Source organism: Felis catus, chromosome X (genome assembly GCF_018350175.1).
Source record: "Felis catus isolate Fca126 chromosome X, F.catus_Fca126_mat1.0, whole genome shotgun sequence".
NCBI lineage: Eukaryota > Metazoa > Chordata > Mammalia > Carnivora > Felidae > Felis > Felis catus.
The window spans coordinates 108503365-108528577 of record NC_058386.1 but is presented as its reverse complement, the minus strand read 5'-3'; the positions used below and the strand labels follow the sequence as shown (position 1 = coordinate 108528577).

General features: G+C 44.6%; 1 protein-coding gene across 5 annotated transcripts in view; it reads left to right on the top strand.

Annotated features, from left to right (window-relative positions):
- The window catches only part of FRMD7 (FERM domain containing 7), a 52277-nt gene that overhangs the window by 5947 nt on the left and 21117 nt on the right, over window positions 1-25213 (top strand). The window contains exons 1-5 of one of the 5 annotated variants that reach the window (XM_019824306.3): window positions 20040-20380; window positions 20787-20891; window positions 21715-21757; window positions 23238-23282; window positions 24544-24622. In XM_019824306.3, coding sequence (XP_019679865.1) covers window positions 24570-24622 — 53 coding nt within the window. In that variant the 5' untranslated portion in view covers window positions 20040-20380; window positions 20787-20891; window positions 21715-21757; window positions 23238-23282; window positions 24544-24569. Of the gene's footprint in view, window positions 1-19445; window positions 20003-20039; window positions 20381-20786; window positions 20892-21714; window positions 21758-23237; window positions 23283-24543; window positions 24623-25213 lie in introns of those variants that run through there. The other 4 variants (XM_045050430.1, XM_019824305.3, XM_045050429.1 and 1 more) reach the window with 4 other exon arrangements.

Here is a 25213-nt window from a genome sequence, read left to right as displayed (position 1 = left end):
CACGGTTCGTGAGTTTGAGCCCTGTGTTCAAACCCCGTGAGTTGGGCTCTGTGCTGACAGCAATGAGCCTGCTTGGGATTCTCTCTCTCCCTCTCTCTGCGCCCCTCCCCCACTCGTGCCTTTTCTTTCTCTCTCTCAAATTACGTAAACTTTACAACAATTATTAAAAAAAGGAATCTCAAAGCTGGAATATTAGCATCTGCTTACTCATTAATTTATGCATCCATCCACTCAGTCAGCCAATATTTCATGAAATATGTGTTTTAAGTGCTGGAGATGCCAGGCAGAATCTGGATGATATCTTCAAGTTCAGTGGTTCCAGTGTTAGATAGGCAGCCTATGTCCTAACATACCTTCCCCAGTATCAATATTCCAGCCTGATAGGGAATGGTGGAGGCAGACAGGAAGGGTGGATACAAGAGATGTTAATGAGGTAGAATTTCTAGAAGCAATTGATGCTGGTCTGGATATGGGAATGAGCTTCAAATTTCTGTCTTGGGTGACTGCTTGGATGGTGGCCCCCATTCACCAAGACAGAGAATAGAATAAAAGGAGCATGTTTAGGGTGGGCAATAATGAGTTCTGTTTGGATTTATAAAATGGGGTTGTGGAAAGAGTTCTAGTCCCAGCTCTAGCAGTCTTGAGCCATGGAATGTCAGGTGGGTCACTTCACTTCTCTGAGTCTGTGCCCTTATCACTAAAATCGGGATAATCATAGTACCTACCTCATGAAGTCGCCATGAAGATAAATGAATTACCCGATTCCTGACCCAAAGAAGGTAGTCAAGGTATGTTAATTCCCCTCTCCCTTGCTTGCAGACCTCTTTACTTCTACACTTTGCAAACTGACACAGAATGTCTTTCACCCTTGACTTGGAGTTTCTTTGGATAGGTCTTGATTTTGCCGCCGACCGCCAGGCAACAGAGCTGTTTGCCTTGGTCTGTGCTTCCTCCTTCAGGGCTTCCCAGGGTTAATTCATCGTGGCTTTCTAGCGGTTTGCCCTTTGCTTAGTCAGTAGCCCCAGGGGATTTGCTCTTTCCCCCTGGAGCCATTAATCCTGGGAGGGTCCATTATAACTGTCTAGAGTTACCTAAAATAATGTTGGGCTTCCTTTAAGGAAGCAGATGGAAATAGCCAAACCCTTTGTGTTTACCTACATTTTAATTTAGTCCACGGTAACCACTCATAGTTATGCTAACATAGTTAATAGTAATGATAACAGTACTACTGACTAATAATCACAGATCGTATTTATGGACGGCCTATGTTACAGGTGTCACATTCACACAAATCAAAGAAGTATCACTGCCTAGGGGAGTTACAGAAGCTCTCTGTGCTGTGGGTTTTCTCGTCTGTTAAATGGGGATAATATTAGCACCCACTCCATAGGATTGCTACAAAGGTTAAATGAATAGGTAAATGAACATGTAATAAGCAAATATGAACATGTAAATGAATATGTAAAACACTTAGAACGGGAGCCAGTGTTTGCCACACCAATGCCTTATGGAACCTGGCTTCAAATTTAGTTGGTGAACACACGTACTGATATTTGCGTCCAAGCAGCAATAAGGCCTGGAATAAGGATGAGGCCTGGTATATTATTTTTCTATTTCACAAGCATGGAAACTGAGGTGCAGAGAGGTCCGCGTACCCCAGGTCAGGTTGCTATTTAACTTAATGAGTTGGCCGGGGTTCGAGCCCTAGTCTGTGTAGCTTTAAAACCTGGCTGGTAACTGGTTACTTGGTAGGTTTATGGCTCTAGTGGGGTCTCTGTGCGGGTGGTGAAGCTTCCTGGTTTTCGGAGACCTCGTGATGTACCCTCTCTCTAGTTCCAAGCAGCCTGCCCCACACTAGATGCTCCGTTAGCGTTGGCTGACACACTGCCCCTATCACCTCATCACCACCCCCTGCCTGTACAAAGAAGTCCAAGAGAAGGAGCTTCGAAACCACGTCAGAAAAATCATCCTGGAATCCTAGGGTCCCAGCCCAGCGGAGGTTGGCTGGTTCTTTGCCGGGGTGGGGGGTGGGGGGGTGGGAATTGATCTGTCATTGCAGGGGGCCCCAGCTGCCTGATGAATGCCTTTGTTTAAACTACTGAGTTTGCTTTGCCCTTCATAGCCTAAGGTTTGTTGATTCAGAGAATAAATTGAACTGAAAAAGAAAGGAAGTGCTTGTGCTTTGTCTGGCCCGGGGCCAGGCTGAGCAGCAGGCCAAGTGTGCTAGTCCCGCCCCTTTAGGGGCCCCGCACCTTCTGCTGTCACCCGGCTGCCAGGCCGCCCTCCGGATGCTCCATCTCAGAGGAGAGGCCCAGACTCAAGCCTTCCCACCCTCCCCCCTACCCCCGCCCCTGCTCCTCCTCTGCCTCTTCTCTCCCCACCCCTGCAGCTGCGAGGAGGAGGGAACCCGCACTCCGGAGCATTGGGGATGCTGGGGGCGGGGACTGGGAACTGTCTTCGGAGCTGGGTGGGTGGTGGTTGGGTGTTTGTTCAAGTCTGCACTCGTGGGAATCTCTGCAAAGGGTTTCAGTGAGTTGGGGCTTTGCCACCCCTTCACCTTTCATCATGGTGCGCGGCCCGCCATCAGCCCAGGCCTGGGGAGGACTAGCTGAGGCTTCGCAGTGGAGCTACAGCCCTCTGTAGGGCTTCTCCCCGTGAAACCGGCCAAAGGGCAAGATTCCTCTGAATTCTATAGGATTTTCTCTCTTTCTTTCAAATGCCCTTTACCCCGTATTTGCATCATTGTCCCGTCACAAGTACAAACATATTACACAAATAAGAGCTTGGTTTTCGCTTGTGCTTTAAGACAATGCCGTTGTCAACCGCAACTTGGAGACTGAGAAATTCATCAAACTGACTGAGCTGAATGTCGTCTGGGGACCAAAAGGGGGTGGCCTGAGGGGCAGAGCCACCTGGGAGGCGGCGACTGAGCCAGCAATTTCCTAAAAGGACCCGGAGTCTGCCATCCCAGCAGTTGAGGGCAAGACCAGCCTTTGTGATACGAGGTGCCACTAAGCAGTTTTGTGCCAGACTGTCAGAACTGCAAGACCAGTTCTTCTGCTGAGAGATCCACCCTCAATACTCAATAGATCATTTGCACCTCAGGAGGTAACGGGGAGTTGGCCAATGGAATGCCTCTGCAAGGCACCACAGGGAAGATCTGCAGAAGAGGGCTGCAAAGCTGAGGAAGAATGGAAGGTGACAGGCATTGGGGGGGGGGGGCACTTCTCTGGGGGCCGTGGAACTCCCTGATGTATAACTTGTCTTTTCGAAACACAGCTGCTCTGCAAAAGCTGCAATTATTGACCCCCACAGGGTCTTATTCCAGCCCCCTTTTCTTCATTCCCTCTCTTCTTTACCCACTTCCTCCTTCTCTGCTGTGTCCGAGGTGTGGGGCCAGAGAGGGGAGGTCTGTCTGGGTGAGTTGACCCCAGGCCCTGGAAGCATTTAGGCATGGCGCCTCACCACTAATCGCTGGGCTTAGCTGTCTTAAACAAAAGGTCCTTTGTCTATGATGACGAAATTCACCTTTCAACAGACTCAAACAAAGACAGAGGTTCTCCAGAATTTCACATTCAGAACATTTTAAGTGATTGCAAGAGATCTGTCACAAAGTTACTGTCCATTGCCTTTAGTGCCCCGAGATGCCATTTCCGGGGATTTCCACTTACATTATTTCATTCATTCGTTAGCTAACACAGTTTGGTAAACAAGGGGTGGTTATACTACTTCATTCATTCATCAGTCAGTTGACAAGTGCTGAGGAGTCTTCACTGCTTGCATGCACCGGGTTAGCTCCTGAGGATGCGTAGAAAAATAAGACCTAGTGCCTGACCTCAAAGACCTCTCTGTGTAGTGGAAGAACCAGAAGTGCAAACAGGTCCGCACCTAACAGTGTGATGTGTACAAATGACAGTGGCAAGGAGAGTTTTTTGATGGCACAAAAGAAGAGGGCAACTCACCCAGACTGAAGCGTACATGTTGAGGGGATGGTCACAAAGGTTTCTTCGAGGGAGGTGATGAATAACTGAAGCCCTAACGATCAGTACTAATTCCCGAGATACAACGAGGGAGTTGGACTAGAGGAAAAGGGAGAAACAGAGGGAGAGGCCTGGGGAGTAGCTCAGTCTGACCGGATCTTACCGTTGTGGGCAGAGGGTTCTATGGGAGCCTTGAGAGACAGAGATGAGATAGGAGAGACAAGCATGGGCCAAGTCATAAAAAGGGATGTTTCATATGAAGAAATTAAGGTTCAGCAAGGTTAAAAATGAGCCCAAGGTCATACAACTGCAAGTTAGTACTTGAGCCGGGAATTGAAGGAGTGTGTAGACTCCAGAACTGCCGCCCCCCACTTCTTCCCACAGCCTGTGGCCTCCAGACTCCCGGTACCCAGCAGGAAGTAAAGTGCTCTCCCTGCTTTGCGGAGCAATGGCAATGATGGTCATGAAGCTTTCCCACAACTTATATTTATATTTCAGTGTCTAATTAAGATTTTATTAAAAAATTAAACTTTTCCGTATTTCATTAAAATTCTCAGACAAAAAGCAGGCAAACAACCAACAATGCAACCTAAATAAGCTAAGGATTTCGCCTTCTGGAGAAAAGTATCCTAAGGTAACGATTAAGGTTGTGTGCCAAGATGGATGTACATCTAAGAAGATGTCTATCTTAGTGTTGTTTGCGATAACTAAAAGGAGAAAACAATTTACGTGTCCAACACGTGGGTGGTTTCCTATACAGCAACTAATGATGATATTTATTTTTTTAAGATTTTATTTTTAAATAATCTCTACACCCAATGAGGGGCCCTGAACTTAAAACCCCGAGAGTCACATAGTCCATGGAGTGAGCCAACCAGGTGCCCCTACTAATGATGATATATACGTTTTTTAAATTTTTTAAGTGTTTATTTTTTAGAGAGAGAAAGAGAGAGAGCACCTCAGTGGGGGAGGAGCAGAGAGAGGGGGACAGAGAATCTGAAGCAGGCTCCGTGCTGATAGCAGAGGGCCTGAGCCAGGGCCTGAACTCATGATCTGAGCCAAAATCAAGAGTTGACGTTTAACCAACTGAGCCACCCAGGCGCCCCTAATGATGATATTTAGAATATAATGCTAAGTTTCTTAAAAGATGGCCACCAAAAAGTCTTACCGTATCACATGCCTTGAGAATGATCTGGAAAGTTTTACCCTAAGGTCCTAATACTGTCTGTCTTTTGAGGGATATGCTCATAAGCACTTTATATCTTCCTCTTGTTTTTCTGTTTATTTTTTACCCTGATATTTTAGTGAGCATATTTTGCTTTCTGAATGAGAGGGGAAAAAACTCAAAAACAACGAAAGAAACTTCATTTGGAAAAATGGTTGCTATATAAGTTCCATGTCCCACATACTTAATCAAATTAGGGGACTCCTCTCAAAATGGCGGGGCCTCATGTTCCCATCTGCGTGCAGCCACATCATCTGATATGTGGAGGTTCCAGGTACCTGCCTCAAAAATATCAACTCCATTTCCACTAGCCCACAATTACTACTCAGTTTCTTTCCAACCTAAAAAGTAATGATAATAGCTAAGATATATCACAAGAATGTTTATTTATTATGTACTAGGCACTAGTATAGGTATTTTACATGTACTAGCTCATCAAAATCCTCGGTGAAATAGGTGCTATTAATATCTCCATTTGACAGATGAGTAATTTGGGCAGAGAAGTATAGTAAGTGGTAGAAAGAGGATTTAAATGGGGCCCTCTGGGTTAAGAACTCATGCAGTTGACCACTGTATGCAGTCTTTACGGCTTGTCTTTCAAGAGTCACTGTGTGTTGGAGTTATCTTGGTATTTACATCTTAAGCAGTTAGTTCTTGTGTGTGATTGAAGTAATGATGCAGAAAAGCAGGTCAGCAGTTTCAGGGGAAAACTGACTTGGGGTAAGCAGGACCTGAAATAGCCGTCAGCGGGCTTTCGTGGGGGCAGATGGACAATGGAAATGGTTCAGATAAATGGACAGAGTTAGAAAGATAAGGTATAGGGTGGCTGAGAATTACATGAAGCCAAAAAGGATAGGTCATTCTTTGGGACTCAATGGTGTGTGTGTGGGAGGGGACAGTTATACATCCAAAAGGACACAGGGAGTTCTCCTAATTTGGTGAAGTCACAGATTGCCTGTAGTATAGTCAGCACTTACCTGAAACATAGTAGGTGCTCAATAACCATCTGTTGAAGCAATGAAAGAATGAATTATCTTCTTGTCCTCAGCTGCCAGGCAGCTAATCCCTGCTCCAACGAGCTCGCTGATAAAATGTCACTTAGCTAATAAAACATTCTAGGAAGTCAAGTCTTAGGGGGGATGTGGCACAAATATTTCATGTATTACAGTAACAAAATATCTCTGGACCAAACCTGCACCCATGTAAAACTGTGTGACCACAAGTAAACCCTCACTGACTGTTTGTCAGAGATGAGAGATGTTGTGACTCAGGCTCCCCCAAAGTTCAACGAAGGAGAGGTCATCTCTTCTCCTAGTAGCCTACATAGGCTCCCCAAGTCAAGTCGGTTTGGAGATGCCACCATGAACATGTTTGTTCGTTTCTGCATTTGTAGGAATGTGGACTAGAACCTTGTCAGCTGGGACAAGCAAATATCAAATTCAACATTCATAAGGGAGGAATATGTTTGGTTTTGATTTATAAATGACAATGAGTCCGTTTAACCAGATCCTTCTGCACAAATAATTCCACGTAAGAAATTAAGGGAGTAAGATATTGGAAAAGCTTGCTTTGGGAGTATGCAACTAATTTTAAAACCCAAAGATTAGTATATCTTGGGACCCCAATTTCCCACCAAAGATTGAGAATAAGTAATCATTCCTGCCACCGCTCCCTTCTCGGATTCCCCCAGCTGAACATTTTGCAGGTTAAAGCATACTTTGTCTTTCTTTCTTGTATGCTAGAGTTTTAGAGGTACAGTACTTTAAAAAATATATGAATACAAATTTTTCTGAGCTTGGCCGTACTTGTCTCTGAGTACAGTAAGAGAATCCCAGACAACTGTTTTGAGTTATGTTACACATCCTAACAATAGATCTGCCATATTGAAATAACCTGGAGGAGGGAGGATGGCAGAGGTCTACGAACCTGGCATCAGCCCCAGACTAAGCCAGACTAAGAAAAATGGGCAACCGCTAGGGTTTGGGTGATACAGCCCAGGTCACTCCACGGCCCACACGCGTGAGTCAGCACTCAGGGCTTGGATGGCTATATGCATGGCAGACTAGGAGGAAAGGGGTAGATTGCCACAGTCAGGCCTAAGAGTTCAGTTTTGGTGCTAAGCCATGGGTTCAGCAAATCACTGTGTGCAGGACATGGGTGAAAATCAGTCCAGAGGAGAGCAAAGCTTATGGAATCTAGCCGGCTGCCATTGTGGGAAGCAGCACCAAGCAGCAGAAGCCGAAATAAAAGATGAGGTGAATAAGGGTCAGGAACACAGACAGATGTCTACGTGGGGGAAGAGGAATGAAATACCAGGTCCTAAGTGACTTCTTCAAAGGGTGGAGCTTGGCAAGAGGCCAAGTTAGGACTGAGTCAAGCACCCCTTATAGGCTTCTTGCTTCAGGGAAGATCTGGTCCCTCAGTGTAGTCCACAGGTGTCGACAAGCAAGCACACCTGGCTAATGTGGGGGTGTTGACAGGGTGCGCGAATGAGACGTCTTGTGACGGGGCAATTAGCCTGAGTGATAGCTCACATGACCTTGCGTCTTGCTAACCAGTTAGAAGACTTCAGAAGTTTGTGATTCTTTTTCATTTTTGAATCTGGCTTTAACTAACACATGATGGGACAAATTCATTACAGAAAGATTAGAAAATTCTGGCAACAACAAAAAAATGCAAATAAAATCCCATCACTTAGGTTTCAACATTTGGGTGAATATTTTATACATTGATATACTACTTTCTTATGGATCCCCAAACTTGACACATGCCTCCCCCAATCCATTTAATTTGGAATAGTTTCCTGAATACAATTTTAAAAGATTTTCTGTTCAGTCAACACAGTTTCTCCACAGTAACCCTAATACGTTGCATTTCATGGCCTCTTATTAAGTAGATGTTTTAAAAGGCATTATTCTTAAAGGCTTCTTTATAGAGTTTCTGTGAAATTCACAACCTGTCAGAACAGGGTGGCTTCCAACCGGCTCAGAGCCCTGCTGGGCGACATACTGAGCTCTCCTTCTAAATGCAGTCAAACTGATTCTAGGAAGGAAGAGACAGGAATGGAGAGACCTTGGAGTTGTAAGCAGGAGGGAAGTGTGAGTCAACAGTATAGTCAAAAGGTGAGAAAAAGTAAAGTTAGGAAAAAACAGCGTGACCATGAAAGCAAAGAGTGAATCAAAGGAATGAGTTTTAGGTGTTTATCTTTCTTGTCCTTCATACACCCAGACATCAGGTTTTTCTTTACATTTAGGGACAGCCTGGTGTAATGAAATGAGCTCAGTTCCAGCTCTGCTTTTAACCTGCAGAAAGCCCTTGGGCAAGTCTCTTCCTTGCTCTGGATCCAAATCTCCTCACTTATAAAATGAAGGCGCCAGACTGTATGACATCTAATGGTCTCTCTTGTGTCCTGAGTGTCTCCTATTGCTAGATATATAACTGCTAGATATATACAGAAGGTTTGTTTCATTGACTTCAAGTTTAAAAGAAAACTCCAGTTACCATTTGGAATCTGGTTGTGCATCATGTACACAGGGATTTAGTGCTAAAGCATTACATGGAAACAAACAATTATAATTGTTTTAATTACCCAGAATACCTAGCAATTTCGACAAGACTTGGGAGCACTGTCTTGAGAATGCTATTATTACATTGTCACTTTTCAACAGCCTTTCCAATATAGGCATGGTAATTTCAGTGTCCTAGGAGTGGGGGCAAGATTGCTATTAGGGAGGTACCCTAGGATTTTTTTTCTTTTTTTTCCTTTAGTGTGAAGGGTAATTCTGAGCAATGAGACACCATCCAGCAAAGAGTATGAATCAGATGCAACCTGTCTAGATCATCACCAGGCCTGCATAAGGCCTCAGGCAATGACATCATCATTCCCTTGTAGCTTCAAAAAGGTGTCTGCCAGAAAGTATCAGGTACTAAACTAGCTCTCTGATTCCAGAGTTCTCTTCCAGACATTAGTTTGGTCAGTATCAATATGGCTGTGGGTAAGGAGGGTGGAAGTTGGGCAGCTGCTCCGTTTGATTCTACCGGACCCCTCCCCACCCCAGGACAGCCACGTGGGCTGGAAATCTTTCTGAGCAGTTTAATCCTAAGCAACTTCAAGCCTTCCATCTATCACACACGCAGTACTTTGAACTGCTTTGTGTTTTCAGAAATAAAATAAAAACCACTTGTAACTTGGTGTGAATTTCACACATGCACAGGCAAATACAAGGATTAGGTTCTCTCTGCTTACCCCCACCAGGAAATCTTAAATACCCAGTTAAAGCTGGGCTTCCCTCCAGGGTTTATTGCTGAGCCTGTGGGCTCCTTGGAAAGGGCCTTGGTTGACTTCCTACTTATTCTTTGTTCTCTGATGTGTCTAACTACACCTTGCTCTACACCAGATGCTAAAAGACCAGACTGCCTGCAGAGAGGGCTCCATTTTAGAATGAACTGCTCCTACCTGGTAATTAGCCTCTTACCACTTTTAGTGGTTCTTTTTACTGGGAGTTCAACCCCCAAGAAGGGTCACAGCTTGGCCAATAATTTCTTCTGCTCTGTCCTGAAGGAGCTCCATTTCCTAGTTTCCTGGGTGGTCCCCAGTGCAAACTTTGAAATCGTGCTCAACTTCTTTCTTAGAAAACTGGTTGCATCTGACTCTATTGGTAAACATGTGAGACATGGGCCTTATTTATTTATTTTATTGCAATGTCATGATATTTGCATTTTTAAACGTTTATTTTTGAGGTAGAAAGAGAGAGAGCGCGCGCGCGCGCGCGCACACACACACACACACACACACACACACACACACACACGAGTCGGGGAGAGGCAGAGACACAGAGACACAGAATCCGAAGCAGGCTCCAGGCTCTGAGCTACCAGCACAGAGCCCGATGCAGGGCTCAAACTCACAAACCACGAGACCATGACCTGAGCTGAAGTCAGATGTTCAACCAACTGAGCCACCCAGGCTGCCCCAAGATATTTGCATTTTTAAGGAAAAGTAAAACAGCATTTTGGAAGGAGCAGTCTCAAGGTTTAGTCCCTAAGGTGTTCTGAGATTTTTGGATGTAGTCTGTGGAAGACAGGGAAGGAAAAAGACTTACTTTTGGAGGGGTCCAAACTCTCTGTAAATGAGGTGCATGCCTGCTGCTGTTTATAAACAGCTAGACTGAGGTGAAGGAGTGTAGACCAAGATGCAGAACAAGATATTCCCACATGGCTGAAATTAAATCAGCATCACTGAAAACATTCTAGTCCTGGAACTGTATCAAATGGTACCAAAATACAGACATATCTCTGGACTCTATTCTACTCAGTACAAATCAGATACTCTCACTAGAAGCGCTCTGCATGGTTCTGTGTTCCAAAATGACATTCAGAGTTCAGTGTGTAATGAGGAAAAGGAGAGATGGAAACCAGCCATATGGTTGGCCAGAAGGGTCTAGTTCACAATTGTCTACATAAAGATGCTAAGTGGCGATGCGCTTATGCTATCCTTGACACAACTGATCCTCAGCCAGTTTGAGAGTGGGTGATTGGGGGAAGTTGCGAATGGGATAATACACAGGAAAGCTCTCAGATGCACCATAAAAACCCAAAAGAACATTCCAACTGGGTGACTTTAGAAGGAATCAGAGAACACATCAGAGACAAGTGTCAAAAACATATTGTGTTACTGTACGTCAGCAGAAAGCTTTTGATAATGACAAGCTGTGATTTTCCTTCCAGACTGGTGCAAAGGGTAGGGAGTGTCAAAGGAGGGGCTCAAGTATGTGCAGACATTGGTGAGGAATGTTCCAAGCATCCCCACTCTCAGATAGGTGGGTATGGGAAGAATTCAGTAGCAAGGAGTGGTGGGAGGTGAGGGCAGCAAGCTGGCAGGAGAGCCCCATCTTGTACATGTGGTCGGCGGGCCAAATGGCAAAGGAACAAATGTCGGGGATGAGAAGGGTGATGCAGAAGGTGTATAAAAGGCAGCAGAATGTAGCCTAAGTTCAGCCGTGGTGTAAGCAAACCTGACCCTGGCAGAAGGCAAATGAAGGGCCAGGCAAAGAGAACATTGGGACCTCCAGGCCCATCATGCTCCCTCACCTCCCCAAGCCCTATGGCACCGGCTATGGAGATACGTCTCACACCCCACCTCCTTGTCCGCCAAAGTCCACGCTGCCATCTATCGTTTCTCACTCAAACTGCTGCAGCAGCCCCACCTGCTCCACCTGTTCCTTCCTCCCTTGTCCCTCAAAGTGTATCAACAGATCGACAGCCAGACCGGTCTCCCCTGGGAGCTTGTGAGAAATAAATACAGATTCTTAGGCCCCACCTCACACCTGTTGAATCTGAATCTGTATTTTTTTTTAAAGTTTATTTATTTATCTCGGGAGAGAGAGAGAAAGTATAAGTGGGGAAGGGGCAGACAGAAGGAGAGACAGAATCTGAAGCAGGCTCCATGCTGTTAGCAGGGAGCCTGACGTGGGGCTCGAGCCTACGAACTGTAAGATCATGACCTGAGCTGAGATCAAGAGCGGATGCTCAAAAAAAGGGGGGTGGGGCTCCTGGGTGGCTCAGTCCGTTAAGCGCCTGACTCGGTTTCAGCTGAGATCATGATCTCATGGTTCGTGGGTTCGAATCCCGCATTGGGCTCCACACCGTCAGTGGGATCCTCTCTCCCTGTCTCTCAATGCCCCTCCCCCGCTCACTCTCCCTGTCAAAATAAGTAAATAAACTTAAAAAAAATTAAAGACAAAAAAGTCGGCTGCTCAACCAAGCCACCCACGTGCCCCTCCCCCTTTTCTTTAAAGTTTATTTATTTTGAGAGAGAGAGAGAAAGTGTACATGCGGAAGGGGCAGGGAGAAGGACAGACAGCCGAATCTGTATTTTAGCAAGATCCCCAGTTGATTCATATCACTTTACAGTTTGGGAGCCTCTGCCCTAACCTCTGCCAGGATGGCATTCCTGAAACCCAGGTCTGACCATGTCAACTTCCAGCAGGTGTACTGCCTCTCCTGGCAGCCCATCTTGGTAAGGCTCCCGCCCACTTTTCCAGTCACTGCATCTCACTTGCTCCGTTAGGAACACCTCACTGCTGGCAGTTTCGTTCACACCAGGCTTTCTAATCTCCTCTGCCTCTGACGTCCTTTTTCTATCCTTGTCTTCACCTGGCTAACCCCAACTCTTGTTTCCTCCCTTGGAATAGGCGTCTCCTCCAGTAGGAATCCATTGCGCTATGCCCTTTCCATCTTTGAGTTAGGTGCCCAGTGGATGTGATTTTTTATTACCCCCTGCTTACATGCTGCCACAAGGGCACTTAGTCCTAACTACTGCAGTTACCTGTTGATGTGCCTGCCTTGACTGCCAGCCTGTTATGTATTCCTTCGTGGTAATGCCTGCATCCATTTCGCCGCAGTATCCCTGGAGCCGAGGAAAGTAACTGGCACAGAATAGGTGCTCAATAATGTGTGCTGCATCAAAGAGAGGAGGGAAAGGTCACAAAAGCGTAAAGGCAACATAGAAGGACAAAGGCAAGGGCATCAAAAGTAAGCCCGGAGCGTGGGTGGGGGTGGGGGTGGGGGGATTACAATAGAAAAAAAAAAGAGTTGGGTAAAGAGAACACAAAATGGAGAAAAAACATGCTAAAGGGGAGGTGAGGGAAAGCTTTTAATAGCTTATTAAGGAGAAAGCTAAAATTGATGAAGTTCTCTTCCTGTTTTTTTCATGTGGCTGTTATGGTTGGGTCTTACCTATGGAAATGTGGAATCAGTCTGTTAACATGCCTGAAAGGCAATTCCATTCACTTGCCAATGAAGGAATGATCAACAGGCACTGGTTTCTCTGAGGGGATACTTATAGTTACGTGTGCAATCGTTAATACTCCCTGATCTTGAATATTCAAATAAATGTTGCCCTTATCAAAACAGACCCCTTGGGTGATCCATATGCTGATAGCTAGATGTCCATACATTAGGGTTCGTCCAAGACAGTCCTGGTTTACACCTGTTGTGACAATATAATAATTACTAGTACCACTGGGGTGCCTGGGTGTCTCAGTCAGTTGAGCGATTGAGTATCAGACTCTTGATTTTGGCTTAGGCCATGATCTCACGGTTTGTGAGATCGAGCCCCACACCAGGCTCTGCACTGACAGCACGGAGCCTGCTTGAGTTTCTCTCTCTCTCCTCTCTGCCACCGCCCCCCCGCCCCCACATTCATGCGCATGCTCTCTGTCTCTCAAAATAAATAAAATAAATATTAAAAAAAATAATTACTACTACCCCTGTCAACCTTCAAAAGTGTGCCAGTTTGGATGATAAAATAATCGTCATCCTACAGTCAACACTTCTTGAGCTCTTCATACGGACCAGATGTTATGTAAAGTACTCAACCTCAATATCCTCATTTGATGCTCTCTATGAATTTTTAAAAATTGAGATGCAATTTACATACCACAAGATTCATCCTTTTAAACTGTACAGTCCAATGGTTTTTAGTATACTCACTGTGTTGTGCTAACATCACAATTATCGAATTCCAGAATATTTCCATCCTTCCAAAAAGAAGCCCCATACTAATTAGGAGTCATTCCCCATTCCACCCAGTCCCCAATCCCTATGGATTTGTCTGTTCTGGACATTCATATAAATGGAATCATATAATATGTGGCCTTTGGTGTTTGGCTTCTGACAGTCCTGTTTTAGAATTAAGGAAACTGAAACTCAGAGAGATTAAATAGCCTGCCCAGGATCACCCCTCTAGCAGATAGAGGGCAGAACTAGACCCAGGTGTGTCTGGTTCCAGGACCCACATTCTTAGCCACCATGATGTGGTGCCTCCTAATATTTATTGTAGGTACTCAGCACATTCTTGGAACTCTTTTTTGGCCTTCTGTAACTGGGCACATTCTTTCCAAAATACCTCACAAATCTTCATTATTTCAGAGTGGATTTAATGTTTGGAAAGAGCCGAAGTCATAAAGACCAGATATGGTAACTAAAGTGGGCCATCAAGCTGGGTCACTGCTATGGACTGAATCGTGTCCCACCCAAGTTTATATGTTGAGCCTCTAACCCCCAGTGTGACTAATGTGATTGTATTTGCAGATAGGGCTTTTAGTTTAGGAAGTAATTAAGGTTAAATCAGATCATAAGAGTGGAGTCCTGATCCAATAGGTTTGGTGCCCTTATAAGAAGAAGAGAGGGGCGCCTGGCTGGCTCAGTTAGTTGTGCTTTCTTGAGCTCAGGGTCATGAGTTCAAGCTCCAGGTTGGGTGTGCAGGTTACTTAAAAGTAAAATCTTAAAAGAAGAAGAAGAAGAAGAAGGAGGAGGAGGAGGAGGAGGAGGAGGAGGAGGAGGAGGAGGGAGTTATCTTCCTGATATGTGAGGACACAGTGAGAAGGCAGCCATCTGCAAGCCAAGAAGATAGGTCTCACAGAACCTGACCTTGCTGGTGGTACCCGGATTTCAAACTCCCAGCCTTTAAAAATAAATGAGAAATAAATTTTTGTTGTTTAAGTCACCCAGTCTATGGCATTTTGTCATGGCAGCCAAAGCTAATACAGTCATATTTGGGGATAAAAAGAGAGACAGAACCATAAAGTCAAAAGAATGAGTGATTATCATCTGTGACTTCAAGAACAATTTCCTGAGGGGAACATGAGAAATATTTCGAATGTGGAAGTCAGCACTGGAAACAGGAAAAATATAACAACTATAAGAAAAAATTAAAAATACTGATTATGCTACTGTTAATAATATGCTGTATTTTGTTTCAGTTTATCCTTTTCTGAAACCTTAGTTGTACAGTCTATATTTTTTAAAGTACACACAAAATATATAAATACATTAGAATCTCCTTATCTATGTGGTCAAAGATGGTTGTTAGTTAATTGATAAAGTTTGTCAAAGCAGAAAATCAAAGTACACACACAGACACCTTAAGCTTCTAATTTTTTTAAAAAAAATTTAATGTTTATTTATTTTTGAGAGAGAGAGAGAGAGAGACAGAGACAGAGACAGAGAGCACTCGAGCAAAAGACAGCCAGATAGGGGGAGACAGAGAATCCCAAGCAGGGTTCTTGCTGTCAGCACAGAGCCTGACACAGGGCACAAACCCAAGAACTGTGAGACCATGACCTGAGCTGAATTCAAGAGTCAGACGCTTAACCGACTGAGCCACCCATTCGCCCCAAGCTTCTAATTTTTTTTTAAGATTTTATTTTTTTAAGTAAACTCTATACCCAATGTGGGGCTCAAACTCACAACCCCGAGATCAGAGTTGCATGCTCCACCCACTGAGCTAGCCAGATTCCCCTGAAACTTCTAATTTTGACATAAAACATATACATTGTTATTCATATGCCAGTCTTTTGCTGTAGGGTCACAGCTTTTTTGAGTATGGACTTCTGGTTCTCTTTGTCTTTCTTCCATAAACCACACCAATAACTCATCATCTATGATTTTCAGCATTCACTTATTTAATGTGGAAAAACAATGTAGATGCTTGCAAAGCAATTTGAGTACAGAATCCTTCCGGATTTTTCTCCTGCAATATTTTACTGCTGTCATGTGCAAAACTAATACAACAGCACATTTTTGGGGATTCCCCCTTTACTGAGTTTTTGCAAAGTGATGAACTTAGTTTTCACAGAAACAATTCTTGCTTTCAGTGTTCATAATTCCTTGGTGTACATACCATTTAATTTGTATAATTATAACAAGTAGAATGATCAAAAATATGTTCAAGAAAATAATTATTGCGCATGGAACTCAATTGATGGGTGTAGAAGCACACAACCATTAGAGCAGTCTACTAGTCATGAACGTTCATCATGACACAAGCATCTGCCAATGTGTTAAAGAGGGAATGTAAAGCATTCTCTGTGCATCATCAAGTGGAATTTCATTAAGAGAGTTTCTACTGTCCTTGCTCATTTAAAAAAAAAAATCCAGGGGTGCCTGGTTAAACGTCTGACTTCGGCTCAGGTTATGATCTCATGTTCGTGAGTCCGAGCCTCGAATGGGGCTCTCTTCAGTTGGCGGCAGAGACAGAATTAATTAATTAATTAATTAAATCCACTGCTTAATCATTAATCGCTTAAATCATATGATGTACCAGGCACCGTACTAAGCCTTTGGAGTGAATTATCTTGTTTAATTCTCACAACTCCATGAGATAAATCTATTTTTTAAGCTTATTTATTTATTTTTAGAGAGAGAGAGAGAGAGAGAGAGAGAGAGAGAGCGAGCATGCACACACATGTGCGCACATGAGCAGAGAAGGGCCAGAGAGAGAGAGGGAGAGAGAGAATCCCAAGCAGGCTCATGCTGTCAGCACAGAGCCCGAAGCGGGTCTTACTCCCACAAACCATGAGATCATGACCTGAGCCGAAATCAAGTCTGACGTTCAACCGGCTGAACCACCCACGCCCCCCAAGATAAGAGTACCATTATCTCCATTTCACAGCTGAGTAAACTGAGGCTCTGAAAGATTCAGTAACTTGCCCTAGGCCACACAGTGACTAATTTGTTCTTCCTCCTGAAAGAACTGTCTTACTAATGTATAGGCATCAAGTTAATTGTTCGGATCCATTCATCTACTTATTCAGCAAACATATATACATACTTCCAGGTAGTCAAACACGTGGTTTCTGTTTTCAGGTACCTGGAAAAGGCAGGTAAATCTGCGAGGTAAAAGATTTTCCCCAATTCATTCAGCTAATAAGTGAGTAGAGCACGATTACAATTCAGGTTTGATGTAGCAAATTGTCACATGACAGCTCTGGGGGCCTAGAAGCTTTGGCAGATTGTTGGGTACAGATAACTACCTTGAACATTTGTCGTTCCCATGAGAAGAGGAGTTTGGAGCTCCCCAGAAATCAATGTCCAATGATTAAAACACAGTTTGTAAATTGGAGACTGTAAATAGAAGTTCTAAAAAAAGTTTTAAATTGTGTATGTATCTATCTAATCCTTGAACAACACAAGAGTTAGGGATACTGACCCCTTACACAGTCAAAAATCCTTCTCTATCTTTTCACTCCTCCAAAACTTAACTACTAACAGTCTGCTTACTGTTGACTGGAAGCCTTACCAATAACACAATCAATTAATACATATTTTGTATGTTCTCTGTATTCTATACTGTATTCTTACAATAGAGTACGCTAGAAAAAAGAAAATGTTATTAAGAAAATCGTAAGAAAGATAAAATACATTTGTAGTGCTACACTGCAGTATTGTATTGTATTTAACAAAAAAAATCCATATACAAGTGTACCCATGCACTTCAAACCTGTGTTGCCCGAGGGTCAACTGTATACACATATATATGCTTTTAAGTATTTATTTTTGAGAGAGAGAGAGAGAGAGAGAGAGTTTGCACACATGCGTGCATGTCAGGGAGGGACACAGATAGAGGGGGGAGAGAGAGAATCCCAAGCAGGCTCCACGCTCAGCATGGAGCCCAGTGCGGGATTTGATCTCACAACCGTGAGATCATAACCTGAGCCAAAATCAAGAGTCAGACGCTTAACCTACTAAGCCACCCACCAGCCCCTATATAAAAAGTTTTCTTTTTTTTTTTTTAATTTTTTTTAGTGTTTATTCATTTTTGAGACAGAGAGAGACAGAGCATGAATGGGGGAGGGGCAGAGAGAGAGGGAGACACAGAATCGGAAGCAGGCTCCAGGCTCTGAGCCATCAGCCCAGAGCCTGACGCGGGGCTCGAACTCACGAACCGCGAGATGGTGACCTGAGGTGAAGTCGGACGCTCAACCGACTGAGCCACCCAGGCGCCCCTAAAAAGTTTTCTTTTTAAGATAAACGCTGTTCTACTGTAATCCAAGGGGGAGGGTAAAACAGGATTCAGGATTGTAGTTCCAATTCCTTGAGGGGGGACCGGTAGTAAAGAATTTAGATCCACTAAAGAGCTTGATCAGAACGTTGAAGTGTCAGTTTAAACACAAACATGGAATGGAAAAGAGAATCAAAAGTCCAGAAAAGAAACAGAAAAGAGAAAATAGAAAAGTTGTATAGAAAGAGATATTATGAGAGAAATAATCGTAACCTAAAAATTGAGGAATTGGATTATCATGGTTGAAAAACATTAAAGCCTGCATGTTGAGACAGAACCAAGCCCTTACCTCTTATGCAACACGTTCCACAAGGCTGGCCAATTTTGAGGTACATTATGGAGGGCTGAAGGGGAAATGCCTCTCCGGAAATGGGGGTGGAGAGCCCGAGCCACGTGAGCGCCTGACCTCCAAAGGCATAAATGCCAAAGGCTTTTAGAGCCAATTGGCAACATGTGTGGGGATGGAAGACTCAGTAGATTACTCTTATAAACACGTATGGGATCTTACGGAAGAAAGCAAAAAGGAAGCCTTGATCGGAATCCTTACAAGAATGGCTATATATTTATCCTTTGTGACTGCAGAAACATTTAAATACACAAACACATGGAATGTGGCAGCCTTGATGGGGAGGATTAAATACTCTGGTGGAAAAAAAGAATCAAAAATGAGGAGGAGAAAGGAAAATCTTGAGTTTCCTAAGTTGTTTGCGAAGAAACCAGAGCCTATGACAGAATTTGGTCCTCATGACTGAAATGCTTCTTTGGTGTCGGAAAAAGTATTGCTGTCATATCTCTCTTTAGAAATTCTTCTTTTTTCTTTCTCATAATAAAAATCCCGTGGCAGCTCCTTGTCTGGAGGGCTTTAAAAATAGGAGCGATCTCATCTGTCTGGAATGGTCTGTGTCAGCACTTGCCCTAGGCAAGGTTGCCACATAGGCAAAAACTCCCCCTTCCCTCCTCCCTTCCAGACGTCCCCCTCCTCCACTGCGCCCCAATGCCCTTCATGCCCTTGCACCCCCCACTCTGTGTGGGCTGACCCCCTCTTCCCAGACCGCAGCTCCAATGTGACCTCCCACGTAAAATCAAACCCCCTCTCCCTCAAGCTTTCTCCAGGTGCTGGGGATGCAGTAGGTTTTACCCCTTGCGGCCTATTTGCATTTTAAAATAGGACCCTGGCTGACCCACATGAATCTCGAGCTGGTGGTGGAGCTTTGGACAGTGTAACTAAGTAGAGAGAAGTCCAGGGGAGAGGGGAGCATTTGGGGTCGCTGGGGGGAGGGGGTGGGGTAGGTCGCCTTCCTGGAAGCTATTAAATCCCAGATGTGGGCCCCTGCTCCGCGTGGCACTGCCTTGAGGGAGAGGGTAGGGGGTGGGAGGAGGGTGGCTGGGCTCTCTGACCTCTCAAGGTTGCCGTAAATTCTACGGGTCGGTGATTTCCAACTACATTTCCCCTCACCCGGCTTCCTTTGCAGCGGCATAGGCACCACGTGACTTGGCTTTAACTAGAGGTTTTCAGCAGCATTTCTTTGCGCCTATCATCCAGGGCCCAATTTTCCCATCACGGCCCTCCCTGCAACGGCTCCGGGACATTTTCAGAGAGATCTTCAAAGCTCCTGTTCTCAGAGAAGCCCAGGAAAGGGGCTGTTTTGTGTTCACCGTGTACGTGGGCTTTATGAAGAAAAACAAAAACAAAACCGTGTGGCCCTATGTGAACGAGTTATACTGGACCCAGATTTGGTGGGAAAAGCAGCAAAGTGAAGTCTACTCAAGGAGCTCCTAGGAGTAATTTGGCCAATTCCATGTCAGAGCGACAAACATTCAAGAGCCCCTACTAGGTGCCAGGCTTTGAGTTAGACGTGGTGGGTAACAAGAAAAATAAAGCAAGGTCCCTGCTATGAAGGTATTCAGTCTAATGGGAAAGACAGACATCCGGGTTCAAAGTGCACGCTGGAGGTAAGAGAGGGTGTTTGGGAGCACGGAGGTTGCCCTTGGCTCACCCTGTGGCTGATAGGTATCCGGGAAAGCTCTCCAGGGAAGATGGCATCTGAGCTGAGTAGGAGTGAGCCAAACCAAAGAAGGGTGGGAAGGGCGGTCTGTGGAGAAGGAATGACAGGGGAGCAGAAGCCGGAACCATGAAACTACTTGATGTGTGCGGGGAACTGCGAGCAGGCTGCGATTATTAGAAAGGAAAATGCCAGCGAGGGGGAGGGGCAAGCGAAGAGACCGGAGGGGCAGGCGGGGCCACGTGAGCTTGAGCCAAAGTGGGCCCAGCCTCCTGAGCGAAGACTAGAGACTTTATCCTGAGGGGAGCCACAGAAGGATTTTAAGCAGGTCAGATTTGCATCTTGATTAAACTATCTGTCAATTTGGGGGGAAATCATTCAAATTGCCTGTGGGATGAATTGATTAAAGAATTCCATTGAAAGGGTAGATTTGCAGATCTCGCCATAGTTAAGTGCAAGGCTCTCTTTTTCCAAGAGGATTTGTCATTAGTCTGAGGCTTTTTAAGCGGGGGGGGGGGGGGGGGGGGGGGGGAGGAGGCCCTAAAACAATCTACAGGTAGAGGCATGTATTTATCTGTGAAACATCGTCTTTTGAGAGGATGCAAGCAAGACCTCTAAACCGTGCTTACCCGAAAGTGCTTTAAGAGTTGGGCTGCCCCCACCCTTTCTCCCACACTGCAGTAACACTATCAGGTCAGGAATGCAAACTGCTATGATCTCTCTGTTTTGTTTAGCAAAAGTCATCCGGGAAGGCGCTGTTTAACCTGAGTTGCAGCCACCTAAATCTTGCTGAAAAGGAATATTTTGGATTAGAATTCTGTAGCCATTCTGGAAATAATGTAAGTTGCTTTCATTATAGGGTTCTTTGTGTCTAGGATTGCTTCTAAAATGCAGTTTGCAGCCAGGTATGGAGCGCTCAAACCTGACTGAAAAATGAAAAAGCATTTAAACCCTTGCAAAATGACCAGCTTTAACAACTATTGTCCCTCCTCCCTCTTTGTCTATTTAAAGTCGCCTCAGTTTACCAAACAGACTTTTCTACCCTACGCTCCTCTTTTGTCACCCTGGGAACAGCAATCTGTGCTTTATCTGTTCTGATTTTCCCTGAGGCTGGACATCAGCCTCCAGAATGAAGGCTCCTAACCTTACCAATGAGTAGGGGACTCTTCTTTCCCCTCTCTCAGGCCCCAACATTCTGGATGTTCTTCCTGCCGTGTCCTGCCTTCGCAATTCCGTTATCCAGCACCAGCACCTTCCCAGAAAGGCTCCTTATATCTACTAAGCTGGCATTTGGAGGCTTTAGGATTCAAATGCAGAGCCAAATGCCTTCATTAGTCTTTGTAGCCCCTAACGAGCCTTGTATGTGACACCTTTGTCATCCTACTTAGGCAGGGGAGCAGTGATTCAAATGTCAACAACGAAGAGTTTATAGATCAACAGTGTTCACTGTCATTGGGTAAATACGAGGGGGCTGATTGAGTATGGTCGAGGTACGTCATCTCTGACACCAGTGTTTCTAACTGTCGTTAGAAGGGATCTCAGTAGTCTTGGTATTTATTTATTTCGTGTTGACTTTTGTCCATTACCAAAAAAAAAAAAAAAAAAAAAAAAAGCTGCACTCAATGCCATGTTCTACCAACTTTTTCATTAATGTTATCACAGGTCTGGTTGGAGATACTGAAGCCCATTACAAAGCAAGTAAAAAGTAAGTATGGAAAATCACTTAAGGGATGTAATTCCCAGTGACAGCTTGAAAGTATTTCAGCAACACCACACTATTCCTCACCAAATATAAGGGAGAAAAGGGCTTCGATGTATTATTTTAATCCTTTGTATATCCAGTGAATTTAGCAATTAAAAAAATCGTTTTAATTTTGCCCAAGAGGAAAAAAACTCATGCTCCTGGATCTATGCTGGTAATTACAGCACTCTGTGGACTGGCTCGGACTCCAGCACTGCAAATCTTTGAGCATCCTTCATGTTCTCGGGGAAGGAAAAATTTCCTCTGCCCTTCAAGGTCCTTCTAGCCAGACTAAGAATCAAATGGACAGGAGACAGATGAACAAGAGAAATTCAAATTTAATCTCATACGTATGGGGAATCCACACAGGCATGGAAATTCCAAAGACAGGTGAAATGAGGTAAATGTGTCCTCCAGAACTAAGGAGAAGGGGGCAGGGTGTGGGACCTCAGAGGGAAGGAATGCACTTCACAGGAGGAAGAAAAAGTAAATGTTTGGTAAACAAATGTTTGCTGGGCCACTCAGACACAATGGGACATAGAGGACTTTGATCAAAAGGCCTAGCGAAGTTCCTCCCTGTCTGCCACACCTAGTTCATGTTATAACGGAATTATCTCAGGTGATAGCTCTCTTCCTGGTACAGGCTCTTCCTTTCCAGTGTAAATTTAGCCAGTTGAGGGGGAGGTAAAAAGCATTTCCTGAATTGACTGGGTTTTGATTGCTTTTAAGTCAAAATAATCCTATGCCTAAGTGCCCATTTTAGGGCAGGCTGACCTTGGTCCTTATGTCAGTCTGCACTGCCATTTACCTTCTACCCGACGATGTTTTAGTTTTATCCAATGTTGCAGACACTGTCCATTTGTTTCATTTCGTATTTGAGTGCCTAGTATGTATGGAATTTTCCCTCCACCCGGATTTCACCACCTAATGTGGTGCTTAAATTTCAGTGTGTGTCAGGATCACTTGTTCAAATGCAGATTCCTGGGCCTCATTCCCGGGTTGCGGGGGGGGGGGGGGGGGGGGGGGCGGGCAGCAGCTTGCATTTTAAACAAATTCCACAGGTGGTTCTGATGCAGGCAGATTTCAGTCAACACTCTGAGAAATGCTTTTATTTTTAAGTGTGTTTATTTTGAGAGAGAGAGAGAGAGAGACAGAGCGCGCAAGAGCCGGGGGAGGGGCAGAGACAGAGGGAGAGGGAGAGAATCCCAAGCAGGCTCCACACTGTCAGTCAGCACAGAGCCCGATGCAGGGCTCACTCCCACCAACCATGAGATCATGACCTGAGCCGAAATCAAGAATTGGATACTTAACCGACTGAGCCACCCAGGCGCCCAAGACACGCTGTTTTACAGCGTCTCTTCCCTCGCGTGCTCTCTGGGTTGGGGCTTCCACACCTCCATCTGTTCCCACCACATTATAATCCCGTGTCACCTTATTCCAACAGCTTCCTAACTGATTCCCCTGATCCATCATGTACACTACTCCAAAGGTAACTATTGAAAATACAAAGCTGACCACATCACGCCCCGGCTGAAAATGCTTCCACGGCTCCTCATTGCCCTTAGAATAAAGCCCAAACTCGTTAGCAGGATCCGCAAAGCACAGACTCTGCCTGCCTTTCTAGCTTTACCTCTGCCATCAACCCCCTTCATACTCCTACCTTTCTTGCCTGTGACAAAATTCACTTCAGGCGTAGGGTTCTCAGATAAAAGATGTCCACCTAAATTGGAACTTCAGGTAAACAAAGAATAATTTCTTTGTGTAAGTATTTCCCGTGTGATCATGGTTTATCTAAAATTCAAATTGAACTGGGAGCCCTCTTTTCTCCCTCTTCTGCTTCCCCAGTACTCAACACTGACCTTAGTCTGTGCTGCTGCCCATCCTCCCAGACTATGAGTACTTCATTGTCTTTTCATTCCCGGCACCTGCCTGGTGCAACGCTTGGCCTATAATAGGCACTCCACCAATATTTGCTTTTGAGGCAAAGAGTTTCTTTTTTTTTTTCAAATGCAAGTAGGGGTGAAGACAAGTAATGTGTTTTCTCTTTTTTAAGTTTATTTTGAGAGAGAGAAAGAGAGAGGGCACATGCACATGAGTTGGGGAGGGGCAGAGAGAAAGGGAGAGAGCGAATCCTCCGCACAGAGCCCGATGCCGGGCTCGAACCCATGAATCATGAGACCATGACCTGAGCCGAAGTTGGACGCTTAACTGACTGAGTCACTCAGGCACCCCTAGATGTGTTTTCTTAATGTCGATTTTAAGCAACAAAGAGGCACCACTCCATACATACACTCACCTCTAGTTCCTTTTATGAGAACCTTGAGTCAGATGATAAATACCTGCTTCTAAAGCTGGGCCTTTCTCTCAGCCAGGAGCGCAGAATCCCAAAGAGGCAAGTGGTATATATATTTTCTAACTGGGACGCATCATAGAGGACACAGTAGGGCCCAGAAAGAGGCACATGTTTACAAAAAGAAACTCAAAGGGAGAGAGGGTAGAAAGAGGGACAGGGAAACTTTCCCGATTGCTATCCACATAAAGATACGATCCAGAAATAGCACCATCCTAGAAATGTGGAAAATTGAAATTTAAAAGAAAAGTCTGAGGGAAGCAGTGATGGGGAGAAGAGGGGAGAGGAGAGAGGGAAGTGTGTGTGTGTGTGTGTGTGTGTGTGTGTGTGTGTGTGTAAATACCTGTAACTGTTGTGATGGACATTTAAATAAAACTTATGGAGATAATTATGTTTTAAGATCCTAAGGAGGTTGTTTTCAAATTTATGGTGAAATTTTTCCCAGTGGACCCCGGACATCTTCGAGAAGAGCTTACAAGGTAGAGTACTTACCTGTGGGTCGGCTGCATGATGTTACCTAAGACTCATTATTCTCCATTTATCAGGGGATGGGCTTCTAGCCTTCTTTGGCAAGCTTGGCTCTCAGTCACTCTCTGGGAGACGGTGAGGAGCTGAGGAGAAGGAGGGCCTGGCTGGTCCCCAAAGTGTTAGTCTTCCAAAGGGTGGGGATTTCAGGGAGGAGGGGTGGCCTTCTAGCATGGCAGCCAGCCTGGGTGCCCATGTGGGGGTTCTGCCTTTAGCTGCTACAACAACAGGACTGCTTGCCTTCATCGCATCTGTGCTCCAGCTGGAAGGCAGCTTGACGGCACGAATATACCAGCTATGAAAACCTGTGGGTGTGTGTATGCATCCTATGGGTAGAAAGTGATGACGACACATACTTATAAAACATTGAAAGAGTAAAAAAATAAAAAGTCTAAAAAATGATTTTAATAAATTATAATATATAATGGAAATCATTGATAATTATTACAATTCTTTAATAAGTATAAATTATTCATAATTTTATGTAATTTTAAGTCATTTATAATTACACATTATTCATAATTTGAGACAAAATCTTTTATGTG